The 14,103-nt window shown below is 46.8% G+C and overlaps 2 protein-coding genes and 1 long non-coding RNA gene across 3 annotated transcripts in view; 2 read left to right on the top strand and 1 right to left on the bottom strand.

The window, feature by feature from the left end:
• The first annotated feature begins 922 nt into the window (after positions 1-922).
• On the top strand, positions 923-2,572 carry LOC109479340 (putative cyclin-dependent serine/threonine-protein kinase DDB_G0272797/DDB_G0274007). The gene is made up of 3 exons (XM_019781290.1): positions 923-1,011; positions 1,793-2,290; positions 2,500-2,572. The coding sequence occupies exons 1-3, from the start codon at positions 923-925 to the stop codon at positions 2,570-2,572; spliced, it is 660 nt and encodes a 219-aa protein (XP_019636849.1).
• A 5,200-nt stretch (positions 2,573-7,772) lies between these two features.
• LOC109479382 lies at positions 7,773-8,660 on the top strand. Its single transcript, XR_002140785.1, has 3 exons — positions 7,773-7,818; positions 8,005-8,080; positions 8,412-8,660. It is a non-coding gene; the product is annotated as an uncharacterized LOC109479382 (long non-coding RNA).
• A 555-nt stretch (positions 8,661-9,215) lies between these two features.
• LOC109479338 (cadherin-23-like) overlaps positions 9,216-14,103 on the bottom strand; it is a 35,946-nt gene continuing 31,058 nt past the window's right edge. Inside the window, exons 35-37 of the mRNA XM_019781289.1 lie at positions 11,861-12,098; positions 10,737-10,807; positions 9,216-10,015 (exon numbers count right to left, since the gene is read on the bottom strand). Coding sequence (XP_019636848.1) covers positions 9,625-10,015; positions 10,737-10,807; positions 11,861-12,098 — 700 coding nt within the window. The 3' untranslated portion in view covers positions 9,216-9,624. The remainder of the gene's footprint in view (positions 10,016-10,736; positions 10,808-11,860; positions 12,099-14,103) is intronic.

The raw sequence follows: 14,103 nt of genomic DNA, 5'->3' as shown, positions 1-14,103 counted from the left end.
AGAAGTAGTTTTGTTACCTTCCTTAACGGGCCAACTTGTGAGTGTTCCGCCCGGCCCTAGTTTGTCTGACACAGGGCTTTCCTATAGCAGTCTTAAAATTTTCTCAGGGACATGTTGGTCCCGGAGCCGAGGCCCTGGCAACACGCCAGCCGTCTCGCATGCACCCAGGCTTGACCGGGTGAGGGAAATGTCGACGTCACGGGGTCCTTAGAACACTTTAAGAAGACTTAAGACGACTTTACCGAGATACGAAGCCTGTCGCCTGGCAAGTAATTGCAACGTCGAATGGTTGAATGTTTTTCACATTCAGACATGCCGTAGTGTTGTTGGTCTCGCATGCAGTGCCAGCAACTAAGGGACTGTACGATATTTATCGGGGAGGGAGGACCTGCCGTCCGGGGTAACGTAATTTTTTTCCTAGGCTCTCCCCCCAGTTAAAACAAATTTCCTAGGCCCTCCCCCACTCAATTTTTTCCCTAGGCCCCTCCCCCTCAGACGACCGACCCCCCTCCCCGGTAAATATCGTACAGTTCCTAATAGGGCTCTGTCACATTCGTTGAAGGTCGTCGTATGATTCTGATGTTGTGGAAGTTTCAAGAAGGTTGGACAAGGATCTTAGACAGCCTTTTATGGAACAAGACAGTTGAATTTAGCACGGCTACATCAGGCTTTGACTACTTATAAGGCTTTGATATTTGTGATCGTGCAATCAAGCATTTAAAAACCGACCAAGGAGCCCACTTTGTAGAGTTTGTTTTGGCGGCTGGTTTATGCAGTGACTCTAACAGTCGAGCCATCTAATGGAATAAATAAGTGTTATGGGATCGAGCTCACCTTGACGAACAATGGCAACAGCTTCTGTTTCCGACACCAGATGAACACAGATATTTTATGTAGGTTATTTTCCTTCCGTAGTTCAACCATGGACCACAAGCTGGCGATGTTCCTGGGTCTGACCGGCCTCCTGATGGTGCTGATGGTGGACCAGGGAGACGCAATTAGACAGAAGAGGTAAGCTATTGTATGACAACATGGGGTTACGCCCGGCCGTTCCACCACCACTCAGCTTTTGGAAACACCACAAAGTAGGGTAGATACTAGACATGGAGAGGGAACAAGTAGACATGTTATTTCTCGACTTTGCCAAAGCATTTGATTCTGTTTCTCATACCCTTTTGACCCACACGCTACAAACATTTGGCTTTGGCGGAAATCTTCTTGCTTGGTTTAATTCATGTCTAACTAACCGTCGTCAGCGTGTGGTGGTGGTGGTAACTTACGCCTTGGGGAAATCTGAAGTTATCGTCTGAGCAGTCTTCGTATCAAGACATCCGAGATGTTGTGAATGGCTTAAGGTAGTCGAGATGATGACTGTAACGTTAGAGACAGGAGGATGTAGGGATACTTCCATGAGTCTTGGGAACGTTTATGAGGCAGCTTTTTCATACGCATCATGAGGAAACTTCAACTAATCTCCGAGCAGATGCTGCGGTGGCAGGGCAGTATCCCATGCAGTGTCCATCTAATAGCCACCGGCACCGGTGGCTAACGGACAAAGCATAGCCGACTTGATACTGCCTTGCCACCGTAGAATCTGCTTGAAGGTAACCTCTAACCTTACAAAGCCATTTTTTAAATGCTATGTAACCACGCTGGCAGTGGAGACGACTATGTAAATGTTAGACACCTGATTCCAACCTCAGCTGTATCTAACCTTTAGCACACTGCAGCAGCCACTTTACTACCAATTCTAAGCCACGAAACGAAACCAAAATGTTGTCATTTCTGCCAGGATGGTGGAGGCGAGCATAGACAGCCTGATGTACCTCTCGAAAGATCCCACCGTGCTCCCCATCGAGGAGGATGAGGTCACCTTCGCCCCCACAGCGAGTGGGGAAGAGGGGGAAGGGGGCCATGAGCATGCCAGCGGAGAGGAGCATTACGCTGGTGACGGTCACGGTCATGGCAGCAGCGTGGAACACAACGAGGGTGACGGCCAGGATTCTCTCCTAAGGGAGTTGGAGGAACTCCTAAGGCAGCAGGAGGAGGAGGGGGAGGGCCACGAGCACGACAGCGACGAAGAGCATTACGCTGGTGACGGTCACGGCCATGGCAGCAGCGTGGAAGATCTTCAGCAACAGGAACAGCAGCAGGAACAGCAGGAGCAGCAGCAGGAACAGCAGGAGCAGCAGCAGGAACAGCAGCAGGAGCAGCAACAGGAGCAGCAGGAACAGCAGGAACAGCAGGAGGAACATCAGGAGCAGCAACAGCAGGAGCAGCAGGAGCAGTGGTAAGTTATTGTTAATATTGGCTTAGTGACGACAGTAATGCATCATGGCGTTCATACGTGAGAAAATGCCAATTGTTTTGCCTCGTTTGAAATACTCTACTGCTGCCCTGCTGGGGGCCAGACAAGAAATCCTGCCGACGAAATGTTGCCTGGGTCAATACTGACATTTTTATACCTGATGAAGAAAATGTGCTTCCGTTCTTCCCCAGGCGGATCCTGGATGAAGCAATCGGCCTTTTGGAGCTGCTGAGCGAGGGAAAGGGACAATTTGTACAGCACTGAGGACATTGGCATCTAGTCCATAAAGGTACGAAGTGTACGTTTTCCGTAAATAATTTCATCAGGTTGGAAGATACTTAGGGTATAGAATTTTCTTCTTACACAACCAGTAAGGTTCTCACCTGCTTACGTTTCTCAGCTCTGAGGAAGGTGTCTGATAGACATCGAAACGTAAGCAGGTGAGAACCTTACTGGTTGTGTAAGAATAAAATTCTATACCCTAAGTGTACGTTTTGTAAGTGGAATTCGTGCCATTGGGTGGAGTAGGGGCATCATCACTTCACAGCTTTAAGCAACGCTTGCAGTAAATGGGCAAAGATTAGGGTGCCTGCTGCGAAGCTGGTGTGTTACGACGGCCAAAGGGTCTTTGTACCGGCTATACAGATACAGTCTTCGTTAGTAAGTTGAGTGTATTTTTTAGAAACATTTGGAACATTTCGTTGTTGATTTTTCCATAACGTACCGGCTGATTTCCTTCTTCTTACCGTGAACAGGACCCCGGAATGGCGTTGGTCCCACCGCATCCTGCGTGTGCCGAGCACCATCCTGGCCTTCCAGCCGTGACTGCAGATCAGCCGCATAGATTTTAGCTGCTTTTGCATCATTTAGTCATGACAAGGCTCGTGAGTCGATATTAGAGTTCAAATATAAATTCTGCCTTTGCAAAGGTTTTAGTAACCTGTCGTTTTGCAATTACCCAAAGGGACCCATAGATCAGCTTTGCTTCTCTATGTAACCAAGATTTCTGCCAATAAAAGAAAAGGCAGGATGAGATATCTTGTTTAATAGTCATTGTTTTGTTTGGGTCACGTCATTGAACTAGCAATAAGACTACACAGCAGTTCATCTAGAGCGACCTCGCCTGGAGTAGTCTCTATCAGACTAACTACGCTGGCTATATATAGGAGAATATTTGCCGGGTGAGTTTGGCCGTCTTGTAGGTTTCACTGGCCACAGAGGGAAAGAAACTACCTCCCCTGGGCCGGACTCCCTTGGCCAATTTTACTCTCATACGGATTTTCTGAGTGAAGTCGGACGGAGCCTATTTCATAACGATGCCCTCAGGCGTGCACAGTGAGGTAATGATAGGGTGGCCTAATCGTCAATTCGTGTTGAAAAATTATCCATCGATAACGCGTTCCATCGGGTACATTTTGGTGGATGCCACATATATATTTATACAGTACAAAACTTTGTTCAAAAGTTCAATGGCAAAGGTAAAAAGCTTTTCTGTGCAAGTAATTCTCGTGACGGAGGCTTGCGAACCGCGCGGCTCAAAATCTCCGCATTCGTAATCAACACCTGAGTGTTACATAACGGTCAGACCTGACGTTTCAGCTAGTATCCACTAGCTTTCGTCAGTGACCTGCATTTCTCCTCTGGTCTCTCAGTCACTGACAAAAGCTAGTGGATACTAGCTGAAACGTCTGACCGTTTCCAAGATCATATCCAGTTGCTTGTCAATGAGTAACTACTTTTTGGCGTATCGTATTACCTGGATGTCTAACCTTCATCGACGAGTTACATAACGTGCGAGATGTAGCAGGTCGGATGGAAAGTTAGGCTTAATTGTCTGGGCTTTGTCTGGGCGATTAGCAGAAAGGTCAGTCTGTATAATTCTCACGCCGTTGTTCTCATAAGAGTTTGAGACTTCAAGCCGAGCAGGAGTCACCCACTCGAGCTCACGACTCCAGAACGTCCTGAGATTGCCGAGAAGAACAGAAACTTCATCGCGGTGAGCACGCTAATTTTGTCTTCATAGACGTGGTGAATTCGGGGTCTTTAGACTGGGGGTGATCCTCGTAGCCGGGCCGCGGACAGGGTTGACACCGGCGGGGCAGGGTGGGGTGTGTTGCCGGTGGTGCGCCCGGGTGTGCCCGCGGTGGCAAGCGGGAGAGGGCCCCGGGCTGGTTACCCTCCTCAACGGGCCGACTTGGGGGTGTTCCGGCCGGCCCTACTTTGTCTGACACAGGGCTGTATCCTACACCTGTCAAGATAGACCGTTACAGTCGGCTTTTTTATTACTGCTGCCCCTTCGTGGACTGGGCGGGAGGCTGGGCGGGCGGGGAACACTGTAAGCGCCCTAGAGATAGCGGGGAGCCACAACTAATTCACCAGGCTAGGGAAGAAGGGTTTGCCGGCCGTACCTGATACTCAGGATCTAACTGAGGGGTGTCTGTGGTAAAATGTCCTCGAGGACGTGTTAGTCCCGGAGCCGAGACCCTAGCAGCAGACTGGCGCCAGGCTAGACTGTGTGCCGAACGGTCGACGCTCGCGTCACGGGGTCCAGATTTGGTGTTTAGAACACTTTAGATGATGTTAGACGACTTTACCGAGATTCTACGCCTGTCGTTTGGCAAGCAATTGTAGCGTCGAATCATCGGATTTTTTTTGTATTTATATATGTGTTGTTGGTCTCGCAAGTTGCCAACAACTAATAGGGCTCGGTCATATTCGTCGAGGATCACCGTACGATTCTGATGTGGTGGAATTTTCAAGCAGGTTGTAGCAGAACCAATGGTTGACGAGGATCTTAAACCGCCCTTTAAGACAGTTGAATTTAGCACGAAAAATGCTCGACCACATCGACAAGGCTCTATGCTTGTTTACGTGCGTTAGGCATTAAACTACCGACACAGGAGCCCACTGTATAGAGTTTTTTTTACGGCGGCTGGTTTATGCAGTGGTTTAACTCAACTCTAACAGTCGAGTTATGGATTAATTAAGTGGTAGGGGATCGAGCTCTTTTTGACGAACAATGCTGGCCGATTTCTGCATTTTCGTACTAAAGACTAATAATTCTATGCCGGGTTAAGTTGTTTTGCCCTGAATTCGTCTTCTTTTGTAGGCCGACTACGTCACCTTGCCGATATTAACTAATATACAATTTTTGTAAACCTGGATAGAAACTAGAAATACTTTCACCACAAAGGTTTTAGGATATACTTTCAAATGTGTTAACTGACAGTTACTGACAGCCTTTTCTCATCAGTAACTGAACATGTCTGACTAAAAAGTCTGACTCTTGAGAGAGATTATCCAGTCACCTGGTTTATTTTGTAGTGTTCTACCTAAATTTCTAACCCGATATGGACGTATGGTAGAAAATTGTAAACCTTTTTTAGACTGGCCGTCCATTGGTATATACGTGACACGTTGGTATGTTGTATGCACGATTCATTAAACTTGAGGCGCCTCGGGACAGCTGCACAACCATTATCTCTGACTATTATATAAGACTGTACTTATATAATAGTACTATTATATAATACTGGTCCAACGAGGCTCTTATCTCCAAGCAGAAGTTGGCTGGGCAAATCACAGTTTTCTAGACCCTCGTTACTTCGTAAAACAGGATCCTAGAAAACGTTTGTAGCCTTGCCAACCGAACTCTCTATTCTAGAGCCCCCTCTATGTTACAAACGACCTCCAGAACTTCCTATCCTAGACGTAGAACACGTTTCTAGTCTTGCCTATCGACATCTGCCCCGAGATTAGTAGCCTGTGTTACATAATCTCTAACAGCCGGAGGTCAATGACCCCAACCCCAAGGCCGCCAGGAGCGCGATTTAGACAGGCTACGAGATTACGTAAGTCATCGGTCCCACCATCCCCAAATATGTGGGAAGCGAGCAAAATAATTACTGAGAACTGGGCAGGAGTAAAACCGGTGGTGCCATACAATACTGCTATGGGACTGGTGAAGCGAGGTGAGGCCATTGAATGCCAACAAAGATGACACCAGATGAACACACAGATATTTCACAGATGTTTTCCTTCCGTAGTTTAACGATGGGCTACAAGTTGGCGATGTTCCTGGGTCTGACCGGCCTCCTGATGGTGCTGATGGTGGACCAGGGAGACGCGATCAGACAGAAGAGGTAAGCTGATGGTAACTTGAGCCTTGGGAAAAGTTGAAGTCATCGTCTGAGCACTCTTCATGTATAGACACCCGAGATGTTGTGATTGACCTAAGGTTATTGAGATGAAGACTGTAGAGACAGACAATTTGAATTATGCTTAACCTTCTATATTGATTGCCTATTCTGTGTATGTTTATACTTGTCATTGACTATGTGAATTTTGATGTTGTATGTGTTTTTGTATGGGGGAGGGTAACTTGTAAAGGTGCGTATGCACCTGTTTTGCACTCCCTTTCACTTTGTGAAAAATCCAAATAAGCACATAGACAGGAGGATGCAGGGATGCCTCAATGAAGAACGTTTATGAGGCATCTGGTTCATACGCATCAGCAAACTAATCTCCGAGCAGATTATAAGGTGGCAGGGCAGTATTCAATGTGCCAAGCAGAGTCCATCTCATGGCCACCGCTGGCTAATGGACAAAGCATAGCTGACTTACCACCGTAAAGTCTACTTGGAGACTAACCCAAACTTTACAACGCCATTTTATGAAAGGCTATGTATCCACACTGGCAGTGAACAATGGCAGTCACCCAATTCCAATCGCATGCACAGCTGTTAAACCTTTAGCAGACTAAAGCAGCCACTCAACAACCGATTCTAAACCACCAAACTTAACCAAAATGTTGTCATTTTTCGCCAGGATGGTGCCGCAGGAGGCCAGCTTTATTCTGGACCTGATGAGTGACAACTCGGGCGATACCATCATGGACCAGAGGGGGGAGGGCAGCGATGAGGAGCATTACGAGGGTGACGGCCACGATCATCGCCGAAGGCAGGACGGGGAGGAGCAGTGGCAGGAGGAACAGCAGGAGCAGCAGGAGGAGTGGTAAGTTATCGTTAATATAGACCTTGTGACGACAGTAAAACATCGTGGCGTTCATGCATGAGAAAATGCCAGTTGTTTCGTCTGAAATACTCTACTGCTGCCCTGCTGGGGGCAGGACAAGACATACTTCCGATGACATTTTTGTACCTGATGAAGAAACTGTTTTTTTCCACCTTCAAAAGGAGGATCCTGGAGGAAGCACGCGGCCTTCTGGAGCTGCTGCGCAGGCAACGGAAGAAGAGCAACGATCATCATCTAAGGCAGGGGGAGGAACAGCAGCAGGAGGATCCGTGGCAGGACGATCAGCAGCAGGAACAGCAGGAGGAACAGCAGCAGGAGGATCCGTGGCAGGATGACCAGCAGCAGCAGCAGGAGGAACAGCAGGAGCAGCAGGAGGATCCGTGGCAGGAGGATCAGGCGCAGGAGGAGCAGGAACAGCAGGAACAGCAGGAGGAACAGCAGGAGCAGCAACAGGAACAGCAGGAGCAGACGGAGGAGTAAGTTATCGACGATATTGGCTTTGTGATGGCAGTAAAACATCATTTTGTCCAAGCGTGAGAAAAATGTCAATTGTTTTGCCTCGTTTGAAATACAGACAAGAAGTCGTACCGATGAAATGTTGCCTGGATCCATGCTGGCATTTTTGTACTTGATGAAGAAAATGTGTTCTCAATCTTCCCCAGGGAGATCCTGCAGGAAGTACTGGAGCTGCTGCGCGGGCAACGGAGGAAGAGAAGCGCCGCCATCTAGTCCTCAAAGGTACGAAGTGTCTTCAGGAGATTTGTTTTCTTTAGAACTATCGTGAAGTGGAACTCGCTGCGACCAAGTGGAGTAGTGACATTCCCACTTGACAGCTTTAAACAACGCTTGCAGTAGATGTGCAAAGATTAGTTGTGACTGTTTCACTCATAATTTCATTCATATTGCGATGATGCCGGTGTTTACGGCGGCTAAAGGGTCGTTATACCAGCTATACAGATACAGTCTTCGTTAGTAAGTTGAGTGTTTTTTTAGAAACATTTTTAACATTCCGTTGTTGATTTTTTTTCCCTAACGTATCGGTTAGTCTCCTTCCTCCTATCGTTAACAGGACCCCGGAATGGCGATGGTCCCACCGCATCCTGCGTGTGCCGAGCACCATCCTGGCCTTCCAGCCGTGACTGCAGATCAGCCGCATAGATTTTAGCTGCTTTTGCCTCATTTAACCATGACAAGGCTCGTGAGTAGATATCAGGGTTGGAAATAACAAATCAGCATCATCCAGAATGGGTCTATGCCGAAATTTGACTGAATCCTGTGGACATATGCCCAAGACACCCCCATATCAAATTGCTAGGTAATTTAAGCATACTAGGGCATTGGAAGCCAAATATACATTATTGTTTTTAATTTTTGTTTTTATTTTTATTTTTATTTATTTTTATTGTTCTCTGATATCCTGCTCACAGCCCGAAACATAGATAACAGGGTTCCTTCTTTCATGTCCTATATCTAAACTTTCATGTCCTTATAGGGCAAGTCTTTGACCTGATCGTAATGTTGTTCCCTTTTATCTAGTCTTCATAATGTCTTCAAATTCTGCCTAGTTATTTTGAAAGTTCCTACAGCTCTAGACGTTTTTAGTACAGTAATTTGTCGTCTTGTAATTCCCCAAGGAACCCATAGGTCAGCTTTGCTGCTCTATGTAACCAAGATTTCTGCCAATAAAAATCTAGAAAACGCATGATGGAAGACTTTGTCAGTTATTGTTTCGTGTCGGTCACGTCACTAAAATAGCTAGAATAGTGCAAAGCAGTGCATTTGTAGATCGGTGATAACAGTGATTTTATTAGTGTAATTAATGTATAATCAAAATATGTAGAATATGTAGATTATACATCAAAATGACCCAGCTGCACAACACTCCACATCTGTGTCTCACGTCACAATCCCGGTAGATCACTGCAAAATTACGTTCTTGTTACACAACCTGAAGGACATTTGTCTGGCTTCTGTAATTCCTCTGCTGTTCCGCTTGTAATGTGTCCATTTCGGCCCTGTTGTATGAAGAAGCGTACCTATCTAGCTCAATGTCTGAATGGGGTAGGATCAGGCTAAGTTCTGTTTGGTCTCTGCGAATCCACGAACGTAGATTTGCCACAGGGGAGTTTCTCGATACGCGTGGACTATCCAGAACCGTACCTGAGAATCGTGCCTGAGCATGGTTCTGGATAAAGCACGTTTCTGAATACAACAGATCCCAATGGAGGTAGGAGAGGAACTAATACTGTTTAGATAGGGTAAAAAGAGCTTTTTATTTTCCGCTAATCTACATCTGTGTCACTCTCGCCTTCGTTGTCGAACGCGTAGCTGCTGTCGGTGCTGTAGTCGGTGTCACGGAGCCACAAGGACCGGGGCCCGTGCCGGGCGGAGTCGGTGCCGGGTCGGGCCACATGCCGGGCGGCGTCGGGTCCGGATCGGGCACCGGTGCCGGTCCAGGCCCCATAAAGGGCGGCTTCGGTGCCAGACCGCGCAACATGCCGGGCGGAGTCTGGTCCGGACCGTGCCCCGTTCCGGGCGGTTTCGGTGCTGTAGTCCTCGTCCCTAAGCCAGAGGGACCGAGCCCCCAGCCGAGCGGCGCCGGACGCGGTGGCGGCGGGCAGTAGTCCCAGCGACGGTAGCGGTTCCTTCACGGGAGCAACCTTACTGGGAATCCTGCAGAAACAAATGTTGGTGAATAGTTTCATCAGGTTGGTAAGACACTCTAAAGAGACTCTTTTTACACAACCAAGTCTTTTATTCATATTCAGCCGACGTTTCCGTGACCGTTTGTCACCTTCTGACTGGTTCACAAATGCAACAAATGTTGCATTCACTGGGCTTCACGCACTGCACGAAAGGTCCGATTTTTCAATAGTAGTAAATGACAGTAAATTTGGGGAAATGTTGTAGACAGTATCGGACTTTACAATGGCAGTAAATCAATGTAATGTTTTTTATTATTTTCTTTTATTTATTTTTTTTATTCCAACATATAATCACCAGACGTGGTGACGGCACACTCAAGTTTTTTCAACTTATATTAATGCCGCCACCAACACAGGGGACAAATACATGACAGGACGATACTCATTTACACCTGAGCTAAGTGAGGAAAGTCGTGTAAAGTGCCTTTCCCAAGGGCACAAGCTCGGTGGCATGTCTGAAGTCGAACTCGGGACCTCCGAGTCGCGCACTCTGCCGCTACGCCACACGACCCCGCAGGTAATGTTTGAAAAAGTAAACATGATCAAACTTGCCCACGATCACAGGATCTGCCCGATGAGTACTGTCCAACTCGGGTTATGTTACGGTTAAGAATGTTTTGCTGAGTATTGTCCAGCTCATGTATTTAACTAATTATAATAACACATGATCAAACAATAGAAGGCCGCACCTTGGAGAATGGCCAGCCCGGACAGCAGGACCACCATTGGTACCCCGTGGGACATTGCGCCTATCCAAAACCTACAATAAAAAAAGTTGCAATACGTTTGGCAGTTAATCTTTGAACAGCTTCTTTTTCTTTGTGGAGGTTTTTGAAAGGTAACGTTACATGCATTCGGTACAGCAGACTCTGATACGGTTCTGGATATCCCAAAGGCTTCGCGTATCCAAGAACGTAGATTTGCCCCAGGCAGAGTTCTGGATACGTCTGGACTATCCAGAACCGTACCAGAGCATGGTTTCGTATAAAGCACGGTTCTGGATACGTCTGGCTATCCAGAACCGTGCCTGAGCATGGTTTCGAATAAAGCACGGTTCTGGATACGTCTGGCTATCGAGAACCGTGCCTGAGCATGGTTTCGTATAAAGCACGGTTCTGGATACATCTGGACTATCCAGAACCGTACCGGATCATGGTTTTCTATAAAGCACGGTTCTGGATATGTCTGGACTATCCAGAACCGTGACAGAGCATGGTTTTGTATGAAGCACGGTTCTGGATACGTATGGACTATCCAGAACCGTACCGGATCATGGTTTTCTATAAAGCACGGTTCTGGATATGTCTGGACTATCCAGAACCGTGACAGAGCATGGTTTTGTATGAAGCACGGTTCTGGATACGTATGGACTATCCAGAACCGCGACTGATCGTGGTTTCGTATAAAGTGCGTTTCTGGATACATCTAAACCATCCAGAACCGTACCAGAGCATGGTTTCGTATAAAGTCCGTTTCTGGATACGTCTGGACTACCCAGAACCGTACCAGAGCATGGTTTCGTATAAAGTCCGTTTCTGAATATTTCTGGAATATCCAGGTATTGAATATTTCTGGAATATCCAGAACCGTGACTGAGCATGGTTTTCCATAAAGCACGGTTCTGGATACGTCTGGACTATCCAGAACCGTGCCTGAGCATGGTTCTGTATATTAAGCAAGGTTCTGGATACGCGCGGACTATCCAGAACCGTGCCTGAGCATGGTTTCGTATAAAGCATGGTTCTGGATAGTCCAGACGTATCCAAAACCGTGCCTGAGCATGTTTTGGTCTAAAACACTGCTGAGTGCCCACCCGTCTGTTCGGCATCCTCCTGCCGCCTGTGTCCCGTTGCGCCACGGCAGGTTCTTCAACAGGATCCACCAGCTCTATCTCCTGCAGCTCTATATGTTCGACCGGCGGCATCGGAACGGGCGGCAACGGAACGGGCGGCTTGGTCGCGGGGGACTTGGGCGCCGGAATCACCTCGTACTGGTGCACGTCAGGCTTGTCATACTCCTTCATCTTCTTCAGCTCCAGCCTGGTTCTCATGCTGGAAACGGACAGTTCACCCGATTTACACCCGGATACAAACTGTAACATTTTGACAATCACCCAAACTTAGTAAGTTATTGATACTAAACTCCTACATGGCCTACAAAACATGTTCTTCCTTACCATTTATTGATCCATTTTCACCCATTTGCTGTTCTCTGTTGTCCTCAGCAAAGAAAAACATAACACGAGTCTTACCAACTGTAAAACAGTGTTATAAACAGAGTAGCATTCCGTACATGACTTACCTCTTAAACAGTCATTGTTTGTCTTAGTGACACCCATCATAGATGCAGCATGTCAAAGACTTTGTGTATTCTATTATTATATTTGTGTTAATGTTTGTGTAAATGAATATTGTTGTACAGCAGGACGTAATTCAGCCAATGCCTACAAGGTCCTTGCTTTTATTAATAAAATACCATGGAAAGGGTCGATAGGTGGCGCTTCACGCACAACACACACTTTCTTCTGCTCTTCGCTTGGGACGCGGAAATTGGACGTTTTCCTGGATTGAGCGCCGACATTCAGCTTTATTCATCAGCGTACATGTTGACAACGCTGCCAGGAGTATTTTCAGCTAGTGAAAGGTGTGTTTGTGGCTTCAGTTGGCGAAGTTTCGTTAAATTCCGTCGACAGCTGTCGGTGGGGGAGGGCGGCGCAGTATCCTTTTCCCGCCATTACTTTGTCGTGGAATCTTCCCTTCTGACTGTGAAGCGGCTGCCTTTTCGTGGAAACATGTACTAAGTATTGTTTGGAGCAGCACAACTTACATGGTTGGTGAGTTTTTAATCTCAGACTATTGATTTATAAAACAAGTCTGGAACTGTGATCATGGAGGCGTTGATGATTAAGTTAGACGAACTGAGGGCCGAAAATTCGACGAACTTCTCAAACCTGAACGAAAAAAATTGACGGACTGAAGTCGGAAATGAAGAGCATGGGGGATGTTCTCCGTAGTCATGAGGAAAAAATCAAGAAACAAGAAGGCCTAATCAAAGACCTCCAGGGAAAAGTTGAATCACTAGAAGCCCGCCAGTTTCACAGTGAACAATATTCGAGGAAAAATTGTTTACGTGTTTGGGGAATGCCAGACAATTACGAACAAAAGGATCTTCCCGCCAAATTTGTGGAATTCACCCGGGAATACTTACAGGTGACCATCTTACCGGGGGAACTGGATAACATACATTACCTGGGTGCAAAGGGATCGGGACGACATGTCATCGTTAAGTTCTCTACTTTCCTGGCAAAGAGAAAGGTTTATGAGGCAAGGAAGGCCCTGAAAGGGAAGAAGAACGATGCTGGATCTTTCTTCTCAATTCGTCCGGATCTGTCCCCGGCTAGTAGGGCACTTTTCCACCAAGCCAAACAGTTGGTCTCAAATGGAACTGACAACAAACCGCTAACAGCTGTGTGGGTGACCATCGAGGGAAAAATCTGGGCCACACGTGACGACCGCCGGGTTCTGCTGACGAGTCAACAGGACATAGCGAACGTCGTTCCAGAGGAGTCAGCCCAACACCGTCGGAAGTTCTTCGCCAAGCGGCAAGCTTCTCGTTCACCGGACCTTCAACCTGACATTAAGAAACCAATGTCTTTGAACCCTTGGCACAAGTGGACTGCCCCTGAAGGGAGGGACGGTAGAGACTGAACTGAATAGAGTTTCTCGGTTTGTTTTTCCCCTTCCTTCTTTATATATTTAAAATGGATTATGTGTCGGTTTTCTCTTTTTCAGGGGGGTGGGGGATAGATCAGGTAGTGCCTATTTATTTCCTTGGAGTGTAAGAAATATTTAATCAATCTACTTGTGAAATATTATGATTCTTTTTTTTTTTTGGAAGCTCACCTGATATTGATATTGAATCCTATATTGACATTAGCACTATCGTGTAATTTTTTCTTATGAAATATAATTACATCTGATTGTGAGCGTGGGCTTTTATGCCCTCTAGTCGCTAGTGTTTAGTTTACAAACAAAAGTAGACCATTGTAAAGTTGTG

The sequence above is a fragment of the Branchiostoma belcheri genome, unplaced genomic scaffold, assembly GCF_001625305.1.
Source record: "Branchiostoma belcheri isolate BF01 breed outbred unplaced genomic scaffold, Haploidv18h27 scaffold48, whole genome shotgun sequence".
NCBI lineage: Eukaryota > Metazoa > Chordata > Leptocardii > Amphioxiformes > Branchiostomatidae > Branchiostoma > Branchiostoma belcheri.
The sequence above is the reverse complement of the archived record's forward strand: the minus strand, read 5'-3'. Positions and strand labels throughout refer to the sequence as shown.

Bases quoted from the DNA above. Each gene is read 5' to 3' on its own strand.
- LOC109479340 (XM_019781290.1), top strand. From the start codon at position 923: ATGGACCACAAGCTGGCGATGTTCCTGGGTCTGACCGGCCTCCTGATG. The intron at 1,012-1,792 runs GTAAGCTATTGT...CATTTCTGCCAG, and splicing joins GACGCAATTAGACAGAAGAG to GATGGTGGAGGCGAGCATAG. The intron at 2,291-2,499 runs GTAAGTTATTGT...GTTCTTCCCCAG, and splicing joins CAGGAGCAGCAGGAGCAGTG to GCGGATCCTGGATGAAGCAA.